Consider the following 19,939-nt stretch of genomic DNA (forward strand, 5'->3'; position numbering starts at 1 on the left):
CTTGTATCTCCCACACCAGAGCTTTTTCTGACAATTGCAGCTATTTTGTAACTTTTAAATGAATTCATTTATTTAAATGAATTCATTAATGAATTCATTTCCTTAGAAAAAGTGTTATTAATTCTTTAGCAGACTCTTATCCTCCTTTGAGGGGAATGTTTTGAAAATTAATTTTGTTTATAAAAGATAATAATAATAACAAAAATTAGATAATTATATATGCCAAAAATTGTAGATTCTCTGGCTTTTTCATTTGTTATTCACATTAGTGCTATTATGTTTAAGCTAGCTTTCACTACCTCACTTTATTGTCATAGCAAAGTTGTCTTGAATTAAGATTTATTGACAGAAAGGGGGATCTCTACAAGTGACAGAATTGAAGAAATAATTACACTAGAAGCTACTCTAAGATCCCACCCATTCATATGTGCCTAAGAGGATAAGTCCCCAGAGTCCCAGAACATTATATCCAGTATCAGAAACCAGGTAACTGTATACGATGAGAGTCTGAACCTTAGGTATAATGAACTCAAAAAAACACACAAAAGGAAATGGGTTACTAAGAAAGGGGTTATGCCATTGTAAGATTTATTTAAAGGGGACTGCCCCTAATGCCTCTTATCAATGCTTCAATCAATCTCTTTTTTTCCCCCTTACACAGCTAATTGCCCACTTTGGTTCTCATAGAGAAGTGCACCTATCCACCTAAATTGCGATAATCCATAGAAAATCTACCCTTTCTTTGGATCAAAGGTGGGAATGTGATAGATGGCTTATTGGATCTCTGTTTATTTCCAATCAGTATTAATCAGTTTGATATGAGTTCTGATTGTGGACGACAGAGCTGTGAACTGCAGGTTCTAAATTCACTTTCTTAATCACGGAAGCCAACTAGAGGATCTCCACCCTTGTTTTTCCTTTTTATGGTAACTTAAGGTCAGCTAGGTAGAGGTGACTCAATTTACATAGAAAGCCCCCCAGCTATTTTTGTTTTCACTTTGTCTTCTTACATCTCTTTCTCAACTTGGGGAGAGGACTATGAACATCTGGTCAATGAGTGACTCTGGTTGCAGGCTTGCAGCCTGCCTTTCTACGGATCTATTGACCCATGTAGGTAGCTGTTTTGACATATATTTATCAGCTTAGCCTATGGGTGCGCTCATTGACTTGGTAGGACCTTCAGAAAGGTCTAGATATGTCTCATAAGATCTGCTCACTAGCTATTTGTCACTCAAGGGAATTTGTATTTTGGGTAGACCCTCCTAGAGGGTCAAGGGCAATCTCAATCCCCCAATAAAACTCTGTTCTTGGTCTGCTTCACCTGTATTGCCTGGATATCAGGCAATACTATAAAAACTAAGGCTCTAGAGAAAGTATCTCAGATCATGAGGAAGATCTGAGGTTGACATCATTACTGGAGGTCATGGACTCTTCAATAAAGTACCTTTGGTTCAGAGCTCTGACTAGTGTTTTTTTTTATTGCAAATAGGACAATTTTAGAATTGCTACGCAACTTAAGTTTTCCAATGACCTTACAGAAACTTCATTCATTGATTCAACCAACATTTATTAAGCTTCTGTTGTGGGCAGAGCACTACACTAGGTGCTGCAGGAAATGTTTATATGCACACAGTCCAATCTGATTTGAGGTCTTAAATATTATTTTTACAGATAAGGAACTTTCAACCCACAGAGGTTGTGACTCTCTTAGAATGGTCACAAGTGGTAAGTAACCAAGCCAGGTTTTGAACTTCTGACTCCAAACTGAGTGCTTTCCCATTCTACAACATTGTGATCTCTGCCTTCTTTTCATTTACACTCTACGGATATTCCCTCAGCATTTTTTTTTTTTGCCACTGCTTTTCACAAGCCCACCTCCTGCTCTGGCCACGAGGGGTCTACAACCATAAGGGCTTCTGTAACTAGTGTTAGTGATGTAATTTTCCCTCACTGCTACATCCACTCCAGGGATGGGTAGCGTTCTAAGAGGGCATTCCGGAGCTGAGTTGCTTGTTGCTTGTCTCTAGTCTCAGTAACACAGGTGACCTAGGGTAGAAGAGAGAGGATAGGTTTTTCATCAAAATTCACAGACCTAGCTATAAAGTTTTTAAATAGACACTTTGCATGGTCTTAGTGTATTTGAATATGCTGGTCAAGTTTCTTAATACTAGTCAGTTCCATTATCCTTTTGCTCCTAAGGCATTAAACACTTGAATCTTGTATCTGTGATAAACCATTAGCCATTCCTCTTCCCATTTTATAGAGAAGCAAACAGACCCAATGACGATGTAATTTGCTTGGTCTTTCAAGAAGTGAGAGGTGGGATTTAATATTTGGGCCTCACAATTCTCAAGCACCATTATTATCCCATATCCCCTCCTTACATTTCCTTTCCTCTTCTTTTATCTCTACAAGATGTGCTTATTTCTTTCGCCTCTGTGGTGTTCCACACAACACAATGTTTATCTGAACATTTATTCTTATTTGATCATGATGCTGGTGACTGCTGAAAAAGAGACTAAAGGCATGGGAACCATATTTTGCCTAGGACGATCACAGCTTGGAAAACCATTGCCATTCTTTCCAGCTTTCCTTATTTTCCTGATTGGAAACATTAAATTCTTATGATTTGTCCCAAGAGTGGATGCAAATCCAGTTGTAAGCTGTAAAATGGGAGTAGGGTTTGTTCTACTTCCCAATGTAGTTATTAGGAAAGGCTGCCAATTCTTAAAAAGCTATGAACTATAGAATTGCATATCTGGAACTGGAAAGGATTTCAAAGGCCAGTAAATTCAATTTCATTTTATGTAAGAGGAAACTCAGAAAGAGGGGGAGGAGGCAAGCAACTCTTCAAAGAAATAAAATTAGCTTGCAAAGTGGAATAAAGGGGATGTTGATATGCAGGGAAAGAGGAAGAAGGAAAGCAAGCCCATGGGAATCCTACATCTTATAGGTAGGGAATCTTACATACTATCATTTTACAAATAAGAAAGTGGAGACCCATAGAGATACAAATAATTTGTCTGAAGTCACAATGAATTAGAAGAACAATGATGCACACCGAGATGCACCGACTCAGCTTTTTCCATTGTACCAAGCATAATTTTCAACTGCCTTTCTTAACTAAAAAAAAAGCTCTGAGATTAATGACAACAATCTTCTACATCTCAGTTGTTCCTTCATTTTCTGTTCCACTTGTTTTTGGTATTAATTTTATACATTCTCTCATTAATTTTCCTCTGGAGTATTGCTTTATGCATCACTTTTTTGGACAGTGTAAACAAGGTAAATGATGTTCATTCTTTGTTGTTGTTTTATTTAGTCATTTATTTAGTTGTTTTTAGTCATGTCCAACTCTCTATGACTCCATTTGGGAGAGATACTAGAGTGTGGTTTGCCATACTAGAGTGTGGCAAACAAGATTAATAAATTTGCCCAAGGCCACACAGACAGTAAATATTTGAGGTCAGATTTGAACTCGGGAAGATGTCTTTCTGATTCCAAACTCAGCACTCTATCCATAAAGTTGTTGAAGATACCAAGGAGACATTGTCTGACTTTGTGAGCATGAGTAACAATAATATATTGTCCCTATGTGACACATTCTATTATGCATCTTGTATAAGAAAAAAAAAAGTCAACCAAGTTTGAATGTTTTCCTCTTTCTCTTTCTTTTTTTCTCTTTCTTTTCTTTCCTTCCTTCTTTCTTTTCTTTTCTTTCTTTTCTTTCTTTCCTTCCTTCTTTCTTTCTTTCTTTCTTTCTTTCTTTCTTTCTTTCTTTCTTTCTTTCTTTCTTTCTTTCTTTCTTTCTTCCTTCCTTCCTTCCTTCCTTCCTTCCTTCCTTTCTTTCTTTCTTTCTTTCTTTCTTTCTTTCTTTCTTTCTTTCTTTCTTTCTTTCTTTCTTTCTTTCTTTTTCTTTCTTTCAAAAACTATATTTAACCAAGAATACTCCTAACAGGCAACTCTAACTTTTTTCTGCTTATCTACTTCCTATCTCTTATAGGGGGAAAAAAGCCCGGCTTTCTTGGACCAGTGGTGTCAATGTGGTATGGAAGAAAGAGCTTGCCCAAGGTCACACATACTTAGCTAACAGCAAAGCTGAGATCAGAACTCAGGACTTCTACAAAGAAGATGGCCATGGAATACAGAATGACGAAGCAGATTGTGTTACATAAAATAGAATGGAATATTGCTATGTCACTTCTATAAAAGAATTCAGAGAAGCATGGGAAGACATGTAAACTGATCTAGAGTAGATTAGTTCTATCAAAAACAACATACTCAATGAATACAATGTCAATGGAAACAACAACAATGAAAATTAACATTGTATAATTATAATAACTGATTTATGTTTAGAACAAAAGAGAAAATATTCCTCTCCCCCTCCTTTGCAAAAGATGGGTAAAGAACACTGCATATATTGTCAGACTCAGTTGACATGTTTGCTAACATTAATGATTTCCCTTCTTTTTTTCTCTCTTTCTTATTTTTTGTTTCAAGGGATTATTTCCTGAATAGGGAAGGGGAGAACATATATGGATACACACACACACACATATATATTTATACAGATACATGTAAATAGGGAAGGGGAGAATATATATGGATAAACATATAAATACACATATAAAGACATATCTGCACATATATATATTTATACAGATACATGTAAATACACATATTTTTCAAGCTATACTTGGAGATGAAAGTGATGTTAAAAACAAAAGATATGAAAAGTATTTAAAATTAAAAATAAAAAACTCCAAGTCATTTAATCCAGATCAAGGACCTTTTCTCTTAGGAACAATAGAATAGAATTTAGGACACAATGGAACTGGGGGTATATTTCTGTTCCTTGATTGAATTAGCGAGCTATTGGCAAGTACTGCTCAGAAATCACCCATCTTTAGGATGCCTACCAATCCTATTTTTCTTACCTTTGTCATGAAGAGCTTAGAGGTCATAAATCCATGTTCCTTCTGAATGTCCAGCACCCTAAAAGATACAGAGAGTCATACAGAGAAATGCACTGCGGTGCTCCGTGACTGTCCTTAATTGAACAGTTACAATTACACCACGAGTAAGTCAACAGCCAGATGACAATACTGTCTCTCTCTTCTGCTTTCCAGCTGGGCCTTGCCACTCACATTGCAAGCAGAGCTCTTATTTCACTGTTGGTAATACTTTTGACAAAAGACTAACCTCCTGTCTTTCTTTGAGCTTTATCTGCAAGATAGTGAACCAGGGTTGAAAAATCGACGAAACCCAGAGTTGCATGATTTACCAGAGTCTTACAGCTGGTAGGAAGTAGGGGCATTAGAAACATCTCTTTTTAGAATGTCTTAAAACTCCCAAATCAGTGTTCTACTATAACATATTATCTCTCTGATCCGCTCAATCTATATTTCTGCTTAGAGGCTTGTGACAGTGGTTCTCATAGTCCATTAGTCTCCTTTTTATTTTTACATTTGAGTAAACATTGAAAATGTTTATTTTTTAACTAAAGCTTTTTATTTTCAAAATATGTATATGGATAATTTTCAACATTCACCGCTACAAAGCTCTGTGTTTTAATTTTTTTTTCTCCCTTCCTCCCAGCACCTCCCCCAGTCAGCAGATGATCCAATATATGTTAAACATGTGCAATTCTTCTATACATAGTTTCACAAATATCGTGATTAACTTCCTTTTTTTTAAGCTCGAAAGACACTTGTATATTATGCATTGAGCAGTACAAAGAACATTGACTTTCAAATCAGTGAACCATGGCTTAAATCCCGCTTCCGCTACCTGTATGACATCAGACAATGCAGTTCCTTTCTCTGGGCTTTAGGTCCCTCATCTTTAAAATGAGAAAGAGAGAATTATGGGACTCCTAAAGTCTCTTTCAGCTGCAAATCTATAATTCTACAGTTTCTCTTGTTCCTTCTTATGTACCCTCCTCCTCCTTTTAAACTCCATCTCTACAATTCCCAAAGACCCACTTTCTGAGTAGATTATAGTTCTTGGAAGAGTGACCTAAAACTTTAAAATATGCTCCTAATATAGTTCAATTTCTCCTACTTGGCCTAGGACAAAGCTTCTTAAACTGAGTTGTGACATATAGGGTTGCATAATTAACTGTGAGGATCACAAAATTATGATTTATTATCAATAAATATTTGATTTATTTATCTATTTTATATATCTATATACCCAGGATTGCATAAAATTTCTTGGGGGGAAAGGGAACCATGAGTAGAAAAAGTTTAAGAACCCTTGATTAGGGAATCATAAAAGTCACCATTTCTTCTAAGGAAAACCAGATCCTTCCAATTCAATCCCTTCTCCTGAGCATTATCTTATTAAATTTCCAATTATTCTGAAGGCCTAGTAGAAAATGAATTCCTTGAGGGCAAGAAAAATTTCCGCTGGTCTGTGCAACCTTTAGATGTAAAGACCCTTCATTTAATTTAAAACTCTTAGGAAGAAACCTCTTTTAGATTCTAACTGCCTCAGGATAAAAACTAACTGATTTAAAAATCAAGATTTCGCCTGAAATCTGCATAGTTCTTTAGCCTGAGGAAGTGAAGCTATTTGGACTAATCCAAGCTTTTAAGGATTCTAATCTCTACACTGGGTCCTAAATCTCCTTCTCCCTTTCCATTTGTTTATTAAGTCCCCTTGATTTCTCTCCTTCCTAAGAGAGCAACTTTATCACCCAGCACAGACTCTGACAAAGGCTTGGTCATCTAGAGCAAGCTCTGAAATTACCTTACTACCTCTCGGTCTAGAACCTCCAGCAGCTTGGCCATGTCCCTTGCGTTGTCAGGTATCCAGAGAGAGAACTTGCAGGTCTGGCTGTCCAGGGTCAGGGCCCTCTGGATGCATTGCTGTAAGAGGGGCAGGCTAAGGTTTCCACTGCACAGGACCACGCTCACTCTGTAAAGGAAGATAGCAAGTGAGGAAGCTCTTGAGACCAGTTTAGGGCTCCTCTTTCTAAAAATGATGAGTATCTTAATGATCTTTATGATTTGCTTCAGATTCTTCTCAGTTGCCTTTAAGTTAAATGACTGTAGTCCATGGTCATATAGCTAAATTACAGAGGTTCTGGTCTTCCTAACTCCAAGCCCAGTTCACTGCCCACTGCCCCACACTGCCTTTCATGATTGACATTGGCTAGTTATACTTAGAATATGAGTCCAAACTCAAGATTTTCTGACGTGGTTCTGTACCTCTCAAAACTCCCCTTTGTGTATGAGCCAAACTGGGCTACTCAAGATTTCTTATACATAGGCCACAATTTCTCACCCCCATGGTTTGTCTCTCTACTTGGAATAGTTTCTCCATTTCCAACTATAGGGTACTGTTAGGGATGTAGAAGACCCTTACCCAAAATGACTATGCAGAAATCACTCAGTAGAAAGCAGAAAGGTTATTAATAAACAACCTAAATTCTAAAGAATTAGTAAAGATATACAACTTTTCTAGGTTCTGTTATAAAGGATTACATCATAAGCTGGGGAGCATTGAGAAACAGGTGCCCTTTTCCCCCCAATTGAATGTTAAACATTGGTGCCAAAGGCAGATTAGAACGGAATGTTTTGTTCCCTGGTTCTGAGAAGAATCATCAATCAGACCTTCAAACTTCAGATTACTGAACTGGTGGCATTTAAACTAATAGTCTAAATATTGATAACATTGAACAAGGATAAATGTCATCATCTCTGGTTAAGTAAATTATACAGGTCATAGGGAAACACAGAAATAATGAAAATAAAATACAGAAAAAGAATTCACACATTCCTATAAATTCTTCACCTTATCTCTCTGTTCCACACAGTTTCAAGCCAACTTTAGAAGCCCAACTCAAAAGTCACCTCATCCATTAAGCCTTCCCTGATTTCTTCCAGTCAAAAGTATCCCTTTTTTCTTTTGAATTTCTGTAGCACTTAGTTTATACCTCTCTGATGATCATTATCACATTCTTCTATGTATTCCAGGGTTGTATGTGTGTGTCTACATATTTTTTCCCTTATCAGATTATAACTTCTCAGATTTATGCCTCCAAGCTCTTGAGCTTGGATCCTGGAGGGGGGCAGCTAAATGGCAGAGTGAATAAACCACAAGGCCTGGAACCAGGAGGATGTAAGTTCAAATCCAACTTCAGACATTTAACACTTATTAATGTTACTAATCACTTAGTGTGACTACTATCAAGCTCTTAAACCCAGTTACCTCACCAAAAAATAATAATATTAATAACAACACTGCAGTGATTTGGCCACTTCCTTCTTCAACTCATTTTGCAGATGAGGAACTGAGGCAAATAGGATTCAGTGACTTGGCTAGAGTCACTCAGCTAATAAGTTTCTGAGGCCAGATTTGAACTCAGGAAGATTTATTATTATTATTATTATAATTCTAAGCCCAGTTTTCTGCCAGGGGTCCTCAAACTACGGCCCGTGGGCCAGATGTGGCAGCTGAGGACGTTTATTCCCTTCACCTAGGGTTATGAAGTTTCTTTATTTAAAGGCCCACAAAACAAAGTTTTTGTTTTTACTATAGTCCGGCCCTCCAACAGTCTGAGGGACAGTGAACTGGCCCCCTATTTAAAAAGTTTGAGGTCCCCTGTAATCTATACACTGTGCCACCTTGCTGCCCCCTCTAGAGCTTTGGATTTCTCCAAACCTTACAGTGACTTGCATATGGTAGTTTAATAAATGTTTGTTGAATAATAGTACGAATAAGGAAATGGACTAAATAATAAGCATATTTGTTCCTACAACATTTAGGCTGACCTAAGCACTTAAAAATGAACTGTTTCTAAATAAGCCATCTGACTCTCGCTGAGTCAGGGTCTGTCCAGCTTGGAAACAGTGCTTTACCACCCCTTGTTGACCGAGTGTGACGCCAAGTGCAAGATGACCCGTCTCTATATCAAATCATCAGTTTTCAAGGAGGGGCCTTGCACAGTGGTTTTGTTTTTTTATTGATCGCCACTGCTCCCTCCCCCTTGGAATGCAGACTGTGGATTTGCCAGCAAAATTAGCTTTCACATGATCTAGTTGTCTGCTGGCTAGAAACAGAAAGGGAGATGTCTCTATGCTAGAGTGTCCAGTTTTGGCTGGGTTTACTTCAGATAACATGAATTTCTTAGCATCAGTCACCACTGTCTCCTGAACTGGGAAATGAATAAATTTCCCAGGACATCTCTTGAAACAGGCCCTATTCTCAGCAAGCAGAGGAGAGATTTTTCTTCATTATATTATAGATTTAACCTCTGTTTTTCATTGTATAAACATTCCTTTTCTTGGTTCCAATATTTATTTCCTTAAGAAGCTTAATGCATTTTAAATGGAAGGTATTTTTAAAACGACATTGTGGGAGGGGTTTTCACAGTTCAAAGATTGTCTTTCTTTCCTTGAGTGGCTGGGCTGTTAGTAAAACAAAGAACTCTGTTTATAAAGAATAAAGCACCTCATTATTACATTTCTAAGCTCAGACAACATGTTAACATAGATTAGGTATTTTAGCAGCTTAGTTTTAGCCTTCTTTATTTTATAACTAATATCATTTTCCCTCAGATTATTTTTGTCAAGACTATTTCTCAAACATCCCAATAACTATCAAGTTCATTTGTGTGACATAGATTTGTGAGATCCCATATTAAACACACACACACACACACACACACACACACACACACAGAGGAATTTGTTAGAACTATTACAAGGGTAAAACAATTAGAACTTTTTTCAAGAGTACCAAAATCTGTAGGACACTGGGGAATACTTTCAAGTATCATTTTAAAAAATTAATCTTAGTAATCAAGATTAATTAGATAAAAAAGAGGATGATTATGATTATTTCTCCAGCAGTCATTCCCCATCGAAGCTTTTCCCCAGCTTGGCTCTCTTCTAGCCACACGACAGTTTTTTAATATTATGGGTTCTTTTTTCCTCAAACCCTATAGGATGATGTCTCAGGATTTCTTAACCCTGCTGCACTTTAATTCTCCTTGCCTCTCCCACTGTATTGTAAGTTACTACAGACAGGGACTTTGTGAGAAGAGAGATTTTTTTTTTTTTTTTTGCTGAGGTAATTGGTCACACAGCTAAGAAGTGTTAAGTGTCTGAGACCACCGTGGACTGGACTGATGCTCTATTCACTGCGCTACCTAGCTGCCCTGAGAGCAGAGATTCTTAATGTTAGCAATGGCTTAAATCTAAACCCTCCTGTCTAGAGTTCTGAATTTGGAGGCAGAGTCCCTGGGCTGGACTGGCTCTGTCACTCAGCACATGCATGATCTTAGACAATTTTTCCCCCCCTGGATCTCAGCTTTGAGAATCACTTCGATAAGCTTGTGATCTTTCTCTGATGTGTTCATTCTGCTGCTCATCTTCTTGTCAACAACCTTTGCATATTCCAACTTTGGTGTTTTTCTCAATTCCTCTATGCCTAGGCTGTCTCTCCCTATCGTCTGTCTGTCCAAATTCTATCTATCCTCTAAAATCCACCTGGGCTCCTTCCTTTTCACTTTATTTTTTATATATACATAGTGTACAGTACATAACACATAGTAGGCTCTCAATTATTATTTGCTGAATGACTCTCCCCATTAGAATTAGCATTCATAATTGTTCCAGGAAAAAACCCACCTAGAACTATAATAATCATCCAGAAAAAGCTTGGTGGTTAATCTATAATTCAAAGTAGGCATTTATTGAATTCCTACTATGTGCAAGGCACTAGGGATATAGAGGGGAAAAAATCTCCAAAGGGTCCATTCCTGAAGGAGTTGTTAATTTACCATGAGTCTCATCTGATTTTTCTCAGATCAGAGACATATGGTACTCTTACTCAAAACCTAAACATATATTTTACTATATTTTCCTTGCACATCAGTCAAAGTTCATCGCCCATGCTATTCAAGGGTATACACTAAGCTTAGGACAATTATAAAGGTAGCAAACCTTTTCTTTTCTCCAGAACTCCCAGTTCTCTATTTTCAGTTTCCCTTTAGACCACCATCTCCCCTAATCTAGTATTTAGTGACCCCGTATGCTATAAAGCATCATACCTATTCAAACAAGAGAGTCATTTGGTAAAGTCAATCCCACTGAGGCATTTGGGACTGCCTATGTTGTCTTTTCTAGTGAGTATGTGTGTTTTATCAAGTAGGTAATGGGATGGGGGCAGTATCTAATCCAAAAGAATATTAGTTGGTATTCATATTGTGTTTTACTGTTTGCAAAATGCCATCTCATTTGAGCCCCACAATGTCTTATAAATTAGGTTTTATTATTATCTCAGTTTTACAGATGATGAAATTGAGGCTAGGAAAGGTTAAATGGTTTGCACAGGATCACCCAGGTAGTAAACAGCTAAGGTGAGATTTTAGTTCAAATCATCTTGACTTCAAATCCATCACTCTGGCCATTGTGCAATATGGATTCCTTCTATTTCTAATGGACAGGTTTCTGGCAATATTGGGGCTAGGAGAAGGAAAATGTTTTTCAAGGAAAATTTTTTGGGAATGCCTCAAAAAGCTGGCTGGACATTAGATATATCTGCTAAAAGACTCTGAATTGGATATTCTCATTAACTTTGAGGAACTTGTTTAATCTCTTGTGTTCAGATTCTTACCTCAAAGATAAAATATCCACACTTTAAACTTCTTTTCCAAGAGCACCAGAGAATGCAGACTTTTTTTTTTAGAAAATCATGCTAACCTGTACCCTTTATCCTGCCTCATCTTCACATCACATTCTTTTACCTGCTAATTTACATGCAGTGTACAAAGAGTAAATGTGGAATTACAGCATGTTATCAAGTCTAAATAGTGCTCAATTAAGGGAGAGTGGATGCTATATCAGTCATATGATCATTAAGTGGTAATGGAAAAAAAAAAGGCGGCTGAAATAATTGGGGAGAGGGCTGCTTGTGTATGAATATTCAGGAAACCAACCAATCTGATTAGGGGAATGAGTGCCTTGAGCCAGAGATTGGAGATCAGCAAAAATTTATAAAGTAATGAGAAGAAAAAACTTAAGCTTATAGCAAGAAGTTGTGTTTATGCAAAGCCGGATCCTTTTCCTCAATTTTGTTCTAGATTCTCTTAAAAAGAATTTTTTGTTCCACAATAAGGGATCTCATTAAAGAGATCACAGCTCCAGTTTTAAAGTTCATGGTATTTGTTTAGAGAACAAACAGTAGGTGGGAGGGGAGGGCAACTGGGTGATACAATAGGGCAAGTACCAACTCTGGAGTCATGTGGACCTCAGTTCAAACTCTTGATGCTATCAAACTGTACTTAGGTAAATCACTTAATCACTTAATTTCCTCTGCTAAGAGAGACAGATAAGACAGAGGACAAACATTAGGTATGAATTTTATCTCCTATATACAACTAGAGTTTTTTATTGCTGTTTGTTCTTTGTTCTTGAAGAGAACCATGACATTAAGGAGGCAATGAATTGGATTTAAGTGAGGGAGTAGTTGCAAATCACCAGTCTCATGTTCTCCCCCTACCTAGGTCCAGTGACCAGACCAATCAGATTAGGGGAATGAGTGCCTTGAGCCAGAGATTGGAGATCAGCAAAAATTTATAAAGTAATGAGAAGAAAAAACTTAAGCTTATAGCAAGAAGTTGTGTTTATGCAAAGCTGGATCCTTTTCCTACAGCTCAATTTTGTCCTAGATTCTCTTAAAAAGAATTTTTTGTTCCACAATAAGAGATCTCATTAAAGAGATCACAGCAAAAATAAATCAGAATGACTGGCGATGGGCCAGGGCAAACTATATCCTGAGTAACAGTGTTCCCACAGACCCATCATGGCATCTTGAACATAGTAAAGATTATATGGATGTTGATTTGATATTGATGTAAATAGATGCCGAATATCTGGATTCAGCCAGAGCACATAGACAACCACAAATAAATACATTTTCCAGGATTTTGTCTATCCATTAGGTACCTTTTGCCCTTTAACTCTGGTAACTTCCCAGACACAATAGCAGCTAGACCAATGGCACCTTCTGCATCTACAGTGGCTCTTTCGTACTCCAGCAGCCTCAGCATGGCAATCAAAATGTCTTCTTCCCTGCCAGAAGGATGTAAAATAAAGAAATAAGGAAAAAAAAGACAGGACCCCCTTTCCCTCCATGATAGCTGCAAGTCTTGAGTACCCCTTACACATGGGAGCTATCTAGGAAACATACGTCACTGTGACAATCTTGTCCACAAGCTGCCCCACCAGCTGCAGGGTATTTTTTCTGGAGCATGGTTCACTCAAGTCTGTGGAGAAAAATTGATATGTCCTGGATTAAGGAGCTCCCTCCCAAAGTTCTACTAACTTTGTAGTTGGGTAGATTTAGGGGCAGAGTCAGAAACTGGGGATTTCTGCTCTCTGTCAAGTATCATACCCCTTGTCCAAGGAAAGGCAAAAGCCCTACATTGAAAAGAGAGGTATCAGGATGATACCCCTTGGGTTGGAGGAATCAGGATACTAATCCCTAAGAAAATAGACAACCTGGGCCATGAGTGTGAGGCTATTTTTAGGAAAGTTGTCAAATTGGACACCAATTTGGCTAGACAAAAAGATCCACCAGCCACCACCTAATAACTTTTAACTTTATTCCTGTAACATTGAGGCAAAAAACCTTTACTCTTTAACTTCTGCTCTAATACTTCAAGTAATAAGGCACCTTCTAAGTTCAGTGCCCTAAGATAAAGCTCCGATTGGCCCACCTTAGTTACCTCTTCAGTCAGTTTCTTAGGGAAAAGACTGGAATTTGTGAGTTTCTGCAAAGTTAAAAGTATGATAGGAGTTAGCTTGATGGTGTTAACTAAGACAATGTTGAATTAAAGTTGGTCTAATAATGAAATAGGAAACCTATGATCAAAAAAATAACTACTTTGAGGACAGATACTGTTTTATTGTTGTTTTGTATCCTCAGGAAGCCACATTGTCAGAGAGTCAGTCTGGCATATGCTGCCTATCACAACTCAGGGATCTTCTGAGTTACAGAGAAGGTGATGACCTGCATTGATGGGAAGAGTTTCCTGATCTATACTGTACCAGTGGTATAGCGTGCAAAATCCTTTTCCCTATCACAATTCTAGAGCACAGGATAATGCCTAATGGATAGTAGGTGTTTTCTAAATCAATTGGTTGGTTAATTAATCAATTGGTATATGAAAAACATACAATAAGGCATAGATCCAGGACCCAGGGTAAGGCCATTATAAAATCAAGGTCTTGAGGAGATTGGGAGGGCTCCTACCTTTATAGAACAGGTGGCCGCTCCCGGCTTGGCTCTCCACTGGATGGCCTACCTTCAGAGAATGCTTTAGGACAGGGAAACTCTCAGGTTGGACACCCTGGGGAAAGAGAATGGCATCAAGTGACTTGGAGAAATGTAGTTGCATGGAAAAAAAAACATTGAGGTGAGGAATCAGGAAGCACAAATTTGCTCTGTGATTTTTCCAGCACAAGTGGAAAAGCATTTATTTCATTTTGCTCATCTGTCAAATGAGGGGGTTTGGGAGGATGACCTCAAAGTCTATACCAGCTCTAACTTTCTGCCTGGCTCCCTATTTGTTTTCTTCTGCTCTCCTTTCTACATGTTGCTCTTTCTTCTTTGCCAATGAAAGGCTGGGAATTGATCAGCTATATAAGGAGTTCAGGGCAGGCTGAGGACTAGTTGTACAAGTACCACTGAGTCTCATATCAAGGCCAGGAGTGGTGGAGGAGGTGGGAACTTACAATCACAGAGATATGGGAGCTCAGCTGCTTCAGTGCAGCTGCAGAGCCTGCCAGAAGTGCACAAGGGCCTCCAGCAGGGAACACCACTGCATCCAGGCTTGGTACCTGCCTGAAGATTTCCAACCCCATAGTGCCCAGACCAGAGACGTACTCGAGGCTGTCTTCTCTGTTGGAAGATAGAAGAAAATATGAGAGGGGAAAAGAAAAACAAAATCCACTTCTGACTCACTGAAAACTGGATCAACAAGTTAAACAAACATTTATTAAATACCTAGTACATGCAAGATAGGGGTATATGGGTGAAACAGTTGTTGATTGAGGGATAGCACACAGAACCGGGAACCAGGAAGATTCATCTTCCCAAATTCAAATATGATATCAGACCTTGAACTGGCTGTGTAACCCTAGGCAAGTCACTTAACCCAGTTTGCTTCAGTTTCTCATCTGTAAAATTAGCTGGGGAAGGAAATAGCATACTGCTTCAGTATCTCTGCCAAAAAAAAAAAAAAAAAACAACAACAACAAATGGGGTCACAGAATCAGAGAAGACTGAACAAGGACAACAAAGTTTTACAAATACATGAACTCATTTGATCCTAAGAATGGTTTTATGGAGGAGGTGCCTTATTTTTCCCTTTCTCCAAATGAGTAAACTGAAGCTGAAGAGATTAAGTGACTTTTCTAGAATCAAAGCTAGTAAGTGATTTGAATTTTAGGTCATTCCCAATCCCTATATTTATGCCCACCTGCATTTTTGATTTCCTTCACAAGCTAATTGTACAATATTTCAGAGTCTGATTCTTTTTGTACAGCAAAATAACAGTTTGGTCATGTATAAAAAAAAAAAAAGAATTTTAGGTCAAATTTTAGTTTCTTCCATCTAAGATTAATACAAAGTAATTTAAGGTAGATTAAAAGCTAGGAATCTTCTGGGACCTGCAAAGTTTTCTCAAAAGAGAGGGAACCTAAGATCAATAGTGAGAGAAAGTAACAAATGTAGAGGGCCAAATGTACTTGAAACAATCTCACAACAAGGTGTTAACTCAGTGGAATTGAGGTAATGATTCTCTAGTTTAGATGTACTTAGTACTTAGTATAACTCTACAAATTGATACCTATTCTATAAGATTGACACCTATGATGATGTATTCATAATAGAGTATGTAAGAGTTAAGAGATCTGGGAGGGAAGAGAGACTCTGAGATAGAGAAGACAGAGGACTGGAGGACAGACTGGAAGATAAAGACCCTTGTGGGAGCTATCCTGTCTCCTTCATTTCTCCACTAAGACCAAGGCCCATGTGAAGGTCCCCCCAAAGCTAGTCCAGCCCCAGATGAAGGAGACAGACTGTGAAGGAGATAATAAAGACTTTGGACTTTATTCTCGACTATTCTTGTGGTGATTATTCTGCTGAAAACAAGGCCCATTTGGAGGATCTCCAGAGAGCAAACCAGAATATTGCAAACAAGTCTCAAAGATTTTCAGAGATGAGAAAAAAAGATTCCTGGGGTGGGGATGATTCATGGAGGAAAGAGTTTTGAACTCAAGAACAACTTAATCCAATTTGACCAGAATGGAAAGTGTGTACCACTAAAGTCAAACAATCTGAAAAGACTGGAAGGATCCCAATTTTTTTTCCTACAAATCAAAAAGTTTATTTTTTATGCAAAGGTGATTTAAAGAGACTATATGAACATGGAACTTCTCCTCACCTGTGTATGAGGTTTCTAGTCCTTCAGAGGGCCTACTGGAATTATGGGCATGCTGGGCACCTCCATTTATGAGAAACCAGTGGACAGAAAAGCTACTAGGGTAAAATTGATTTATTCTCTTATATACAAAAATGGAGCAGAAAGGGAGGGAGCAGTCAGTGAGTTTGCAGGCCCTCCTGCTTCAGGGGGCCCCATTCTGGAAGAACCCAGATTTTGAAAGACCTAGAATGTTAGACTAAAACATTTGCTTTGGATACAAAAACTATAAAAATTTCTTGAAGAGTTTAGAGCAAGACAGGGATGTGGTCAACTATGTGCCTTAGAAAGATTGGCAGCTGTGTAGAGAATACAGAATTACAACACAGCTAGATTTGGGGTGAAAGCAACAGGTAATACCTTGTCTCCTCAACAATCATTGCCCTAGAATCTTTGAGAAGTGAGAGAAATTATACAAATGTCATTGTAATATCATGTAAGGAACAGGACCCTTCATTTTAGTAACAAGCAAAAAACCCTTTGTGGAAGCTGTATCTCACAAACTGATCTCAGAACAGCAGCATTATTAAACACTGGTACTTGAGGGAGACTTCATCTGTTACCTGGAGGAAACTGAAGCCCCTGTATCTTTGGTCTTTTAATGGAAGTCTTAGAAAAAGTCCTTCACTAAACATTGTTAGGATCCATAAGTATGGTGAGTGATCTTTCATTTTTTCTGGGGGGTCCTCTGACCCAGCACAAAATCAGCCACTTAGAAAACATTTGCTGCCAAATGGTAGGGAAGATGGACAAGAGAACCTAATTACCCCTTCCTGCCCTCAAAAGTTCTTTGAACCCCAAATTGAATTTTGATCAGGCAGGAAGTTCTTTGATAATCTCATTAAGATAGATCATCAATGATTAATTGGAAGAGAGGAGGTTGAATTAGGATATCAAACAGTACCTTTAATAATCCCAAGTGACTCCTTGGGGCAGAAACCAATCTTTTTAAGACATATGTTCTCCCAATGATACTGTATAGTTGCAAATTGCCATCTCCAAAGAATTGATCCAGGTGGCAATGGATATATGTATTGTGGGTACAAGCAGATTACAATTCCCAGTGGTTGAAGAAGCATGTAATCTTATATAATCATGGTTCGATTACTAGAATGAAACTCCAAAGAGATCAAAGAAAGGAAAAGAACTCATGTACACAAATATTGATAACAGCTCTTTCCAAGTCAGCAAAGAATTGGGAACTAAAAGGGTACATATCAATTGAAGGGTAGCTGAACAAATAATAGTATAGGAATTTAATGGAATACTATTGTGCTGAAAAAATGTAGATGATAAAGGGGATGACTTCAGAAGATTTGTATGAACTGATATAGAATGGAGTGGATAGAACCAGGAGAACAATGTACACAATAACAACATTATAAAGAAAAACAACCATGAAAGATTGGAAATTTCTAATCAAAGCAGTAACTAAGCATGATTCCAGAGGAGAAATGATGAAGCATATTCTCCACTTTCTAACATAAAGGTGATGAATGTGAAAGAGGACTTTTTAAAAATCTGTCATTTGTTTTATTTAATAATGCATATTTGATACCAGGATTTTCTTTTTCTTTTTCTCAATGTATATAAGGGATTTGGTAAGATAGGAGGTAGAGAAAGTAATTATTTCATTGAAAAAATACAATTTAAATTTTAAAATAAGTTATATGGGCTAGTCATGTTGTGAAAGCAAGTAATAATAGGTAAATAGCTTGAGTGCTTCACAGAATCTCCCAACTAAATATAATAAATTCTCTGAGGACAAACGTGTATTATATACATTTTGTATATAATGTATATTCTATATATATACATTCTGTATATAGAATATATATTATATATATATATATATATATATATATATATATATATATATATACATCTCTTCTATATATAACAAAGTGTTCTATACATATAATGGACACCTAATAAATATTTCTGAAAAGGGAGGGAAAGGGCTCAGGATCTGATTATCATGATAAAAGCTGACTGCTAGGGTTCTAGATTCTAGGATGATTACTCCCTCCTGTCTCCCAGTTGAACCTGACAGACTTCAGGTCTGGTTCACTTACTCCTCCAAAAAGAGATAATCATTCTTCTTGGCTAGCTGTTGGGCATGAGTCCGGGAGTCTTTGGGTGACCCACCAAAGGTGATCACCACAGCGCCATAGTCCCGACACATCTTCACGCTTGCCACAGAGGTATTGCTGGGCATGATGACAAACACTGGAATCTGAAGTTCAGTTGCATGGTAGGCCACTGCCATGGAGAAGTTGCTGTCAGAGGCAACGATCACTCCCTTTTTCTGCTGGATCTGTACAAACATATAATCCTGTCAGCTTCTGCCTGGGAGAAAGCCTGATTCTTAGAAGCAACCCTATTCCTCCATTCTTCCACACACACTCTAATCAAATGTGACTACTGACCTCTATTAAAAAGCTCCAGACTAACCACTTGCAAGAACCGGTTACCCCAGATAGAATATACACAAATCTGAATTTGTTCTCTTGCTAATTCTACTCCTGCAGATCCTATGAAATCTGGTAGCTCGAATTTTGGATCCTTGCTTTGTGCAATTTTCCAGGATCTGTTCTCCCTTGGTTATCGACTACCTAGCTTTTGATTTGTTCAAAGAAAATACAAGTATTCCAGGTGTAGGATTTTAAAATTGTCCAGTCTACAATAAAAGAAAATGAGGCAGAACTCTGAGCCAACGGCACTTTACTAAAGGTCCACAGTCCCCTCTAATGAAGTGGACCCTAGACTTTCCTCATGGTTTGAGATGTCCCCTTTGTGCCAGGGCTTGATGATAGAGTTGATCTGTGAATACTCTAGAAAGGCTACTACACTATAGAACCTCAGCAATTACTTCAAGGGCCAAAAAAAATGGCAAATCATCTAAAATGGTATATCTTGGGTTGAGCAAATCTTGGGGCATCTCTGCTCATAGTTCATAAGATGGTAACCTACTCAAGTTGGACAAGAGAGAGAAATGCAGAATACAAAAATAAGTTTGGGGACATTCCATGTAATTGAGTCACCTTTGCCCTGCTGGGCTTGGTCATTGTATCAAGGAACACCAAGAGGGGAGGGTCTCTAGTTAGCCTCCTATGATTAAGCAAGTAAACTTAAAAACTGTAAGGCTCTGGAGCCTTACATATAGAACTTATAATAATCACTACCCCTGTGGAATTTTATCAAACTGATCAATACTGATTGGGCCAGAGTAGGGTTCCAATTGGATCATTTCTCATAGAGATTAAATGTCATGCTTAATTCTTCACCCTCTCACCCCACCTTGTCAAATCTTGCCCATTTTAGATTCTCATCAGTTTCATATATTCTCCTTCTTCTCATCTCCTGTTATATTGCAATTACCTGCTGGCTTAGTCTCCTTGTCACAAGCCTCTCCCCAGACCAATCCATCCTCCATTT

The 19,939-nt window shown here is 37.9% G+C and overlaps 1 protein-coding gene across 4 annotated transcripts in view; it reads right to left on the reverse strand.

Annotated features, from left to right (window-relative positions):
* Nucleotides 1-1,554: 1,554 nt before the first annotated feature.
* The window catches only part of LOC100920518 (L-threonine dehydratase catabolic TdcB-like), a 35,621-nt gene continuing 17,236 nt past the window's right edge, over nucleotides 1,555-19,939 (reverse strand). For all 4 annotated transcript variants that reach the window (XM_023495399.2, XM_023495398.2, XM_031956384.1 and 1 more), the window contains 8 exons: nucleotides 18,577-18,818; nucleotides 14,754-14,919; nucleotides 14,272-14,368; nucleotides 13,207-13,282; nucleotides 12,963-13,088; nucleotides 6,757-6,924; nucleotides 4,941-4,998; nucleotides 1,555-2,046 (listed from right to left, as the gene is read on the reverse strand). In XM_023495399.2, the coding sequence (XP_023351167.1) occupies nucleotides 1,954-2,046; nucleotides 4,941-4,998; nucleotides 6,757-6,924; nucleotides 12,963-13,088; nucleotides 13,207-13,282; nucleotides 14,272-14,368; nucleotides 14,754-14,919; nucleotides 18,577-18,818 (1,026 nt within the window). In that variant the 3' untranslated portion in view covers nucleotides 1,555-1,953. The remainder of the gene's footprint in view (nucleotides 2,047-4,940; nucleotides 4,999-6,756; nucleotides 6,925-12,962; nucleotides 13,089-13,206; nucleotides 13,283-14,271; nucleotides 14,369-14,753; nucleotides 14,920-18,576; nucleotides 18,819-19,939) is intronic.

Source organism: Sarcophilus harrisii, chromosome 2 (assembly GCF_902635505.1).
Source record: "Sarcophilus harrisii chromosome 2, mSarHar1.11, whole genome shotgun sequence".
NCBI classification, from domain to species: domain Eukaryota; kingdom Metazoa; phylum Chordata; class Mammalia; order Dasyuromorphia; family Dasyuridae; genus Sarcophilus; species Sarcophilus harrisii.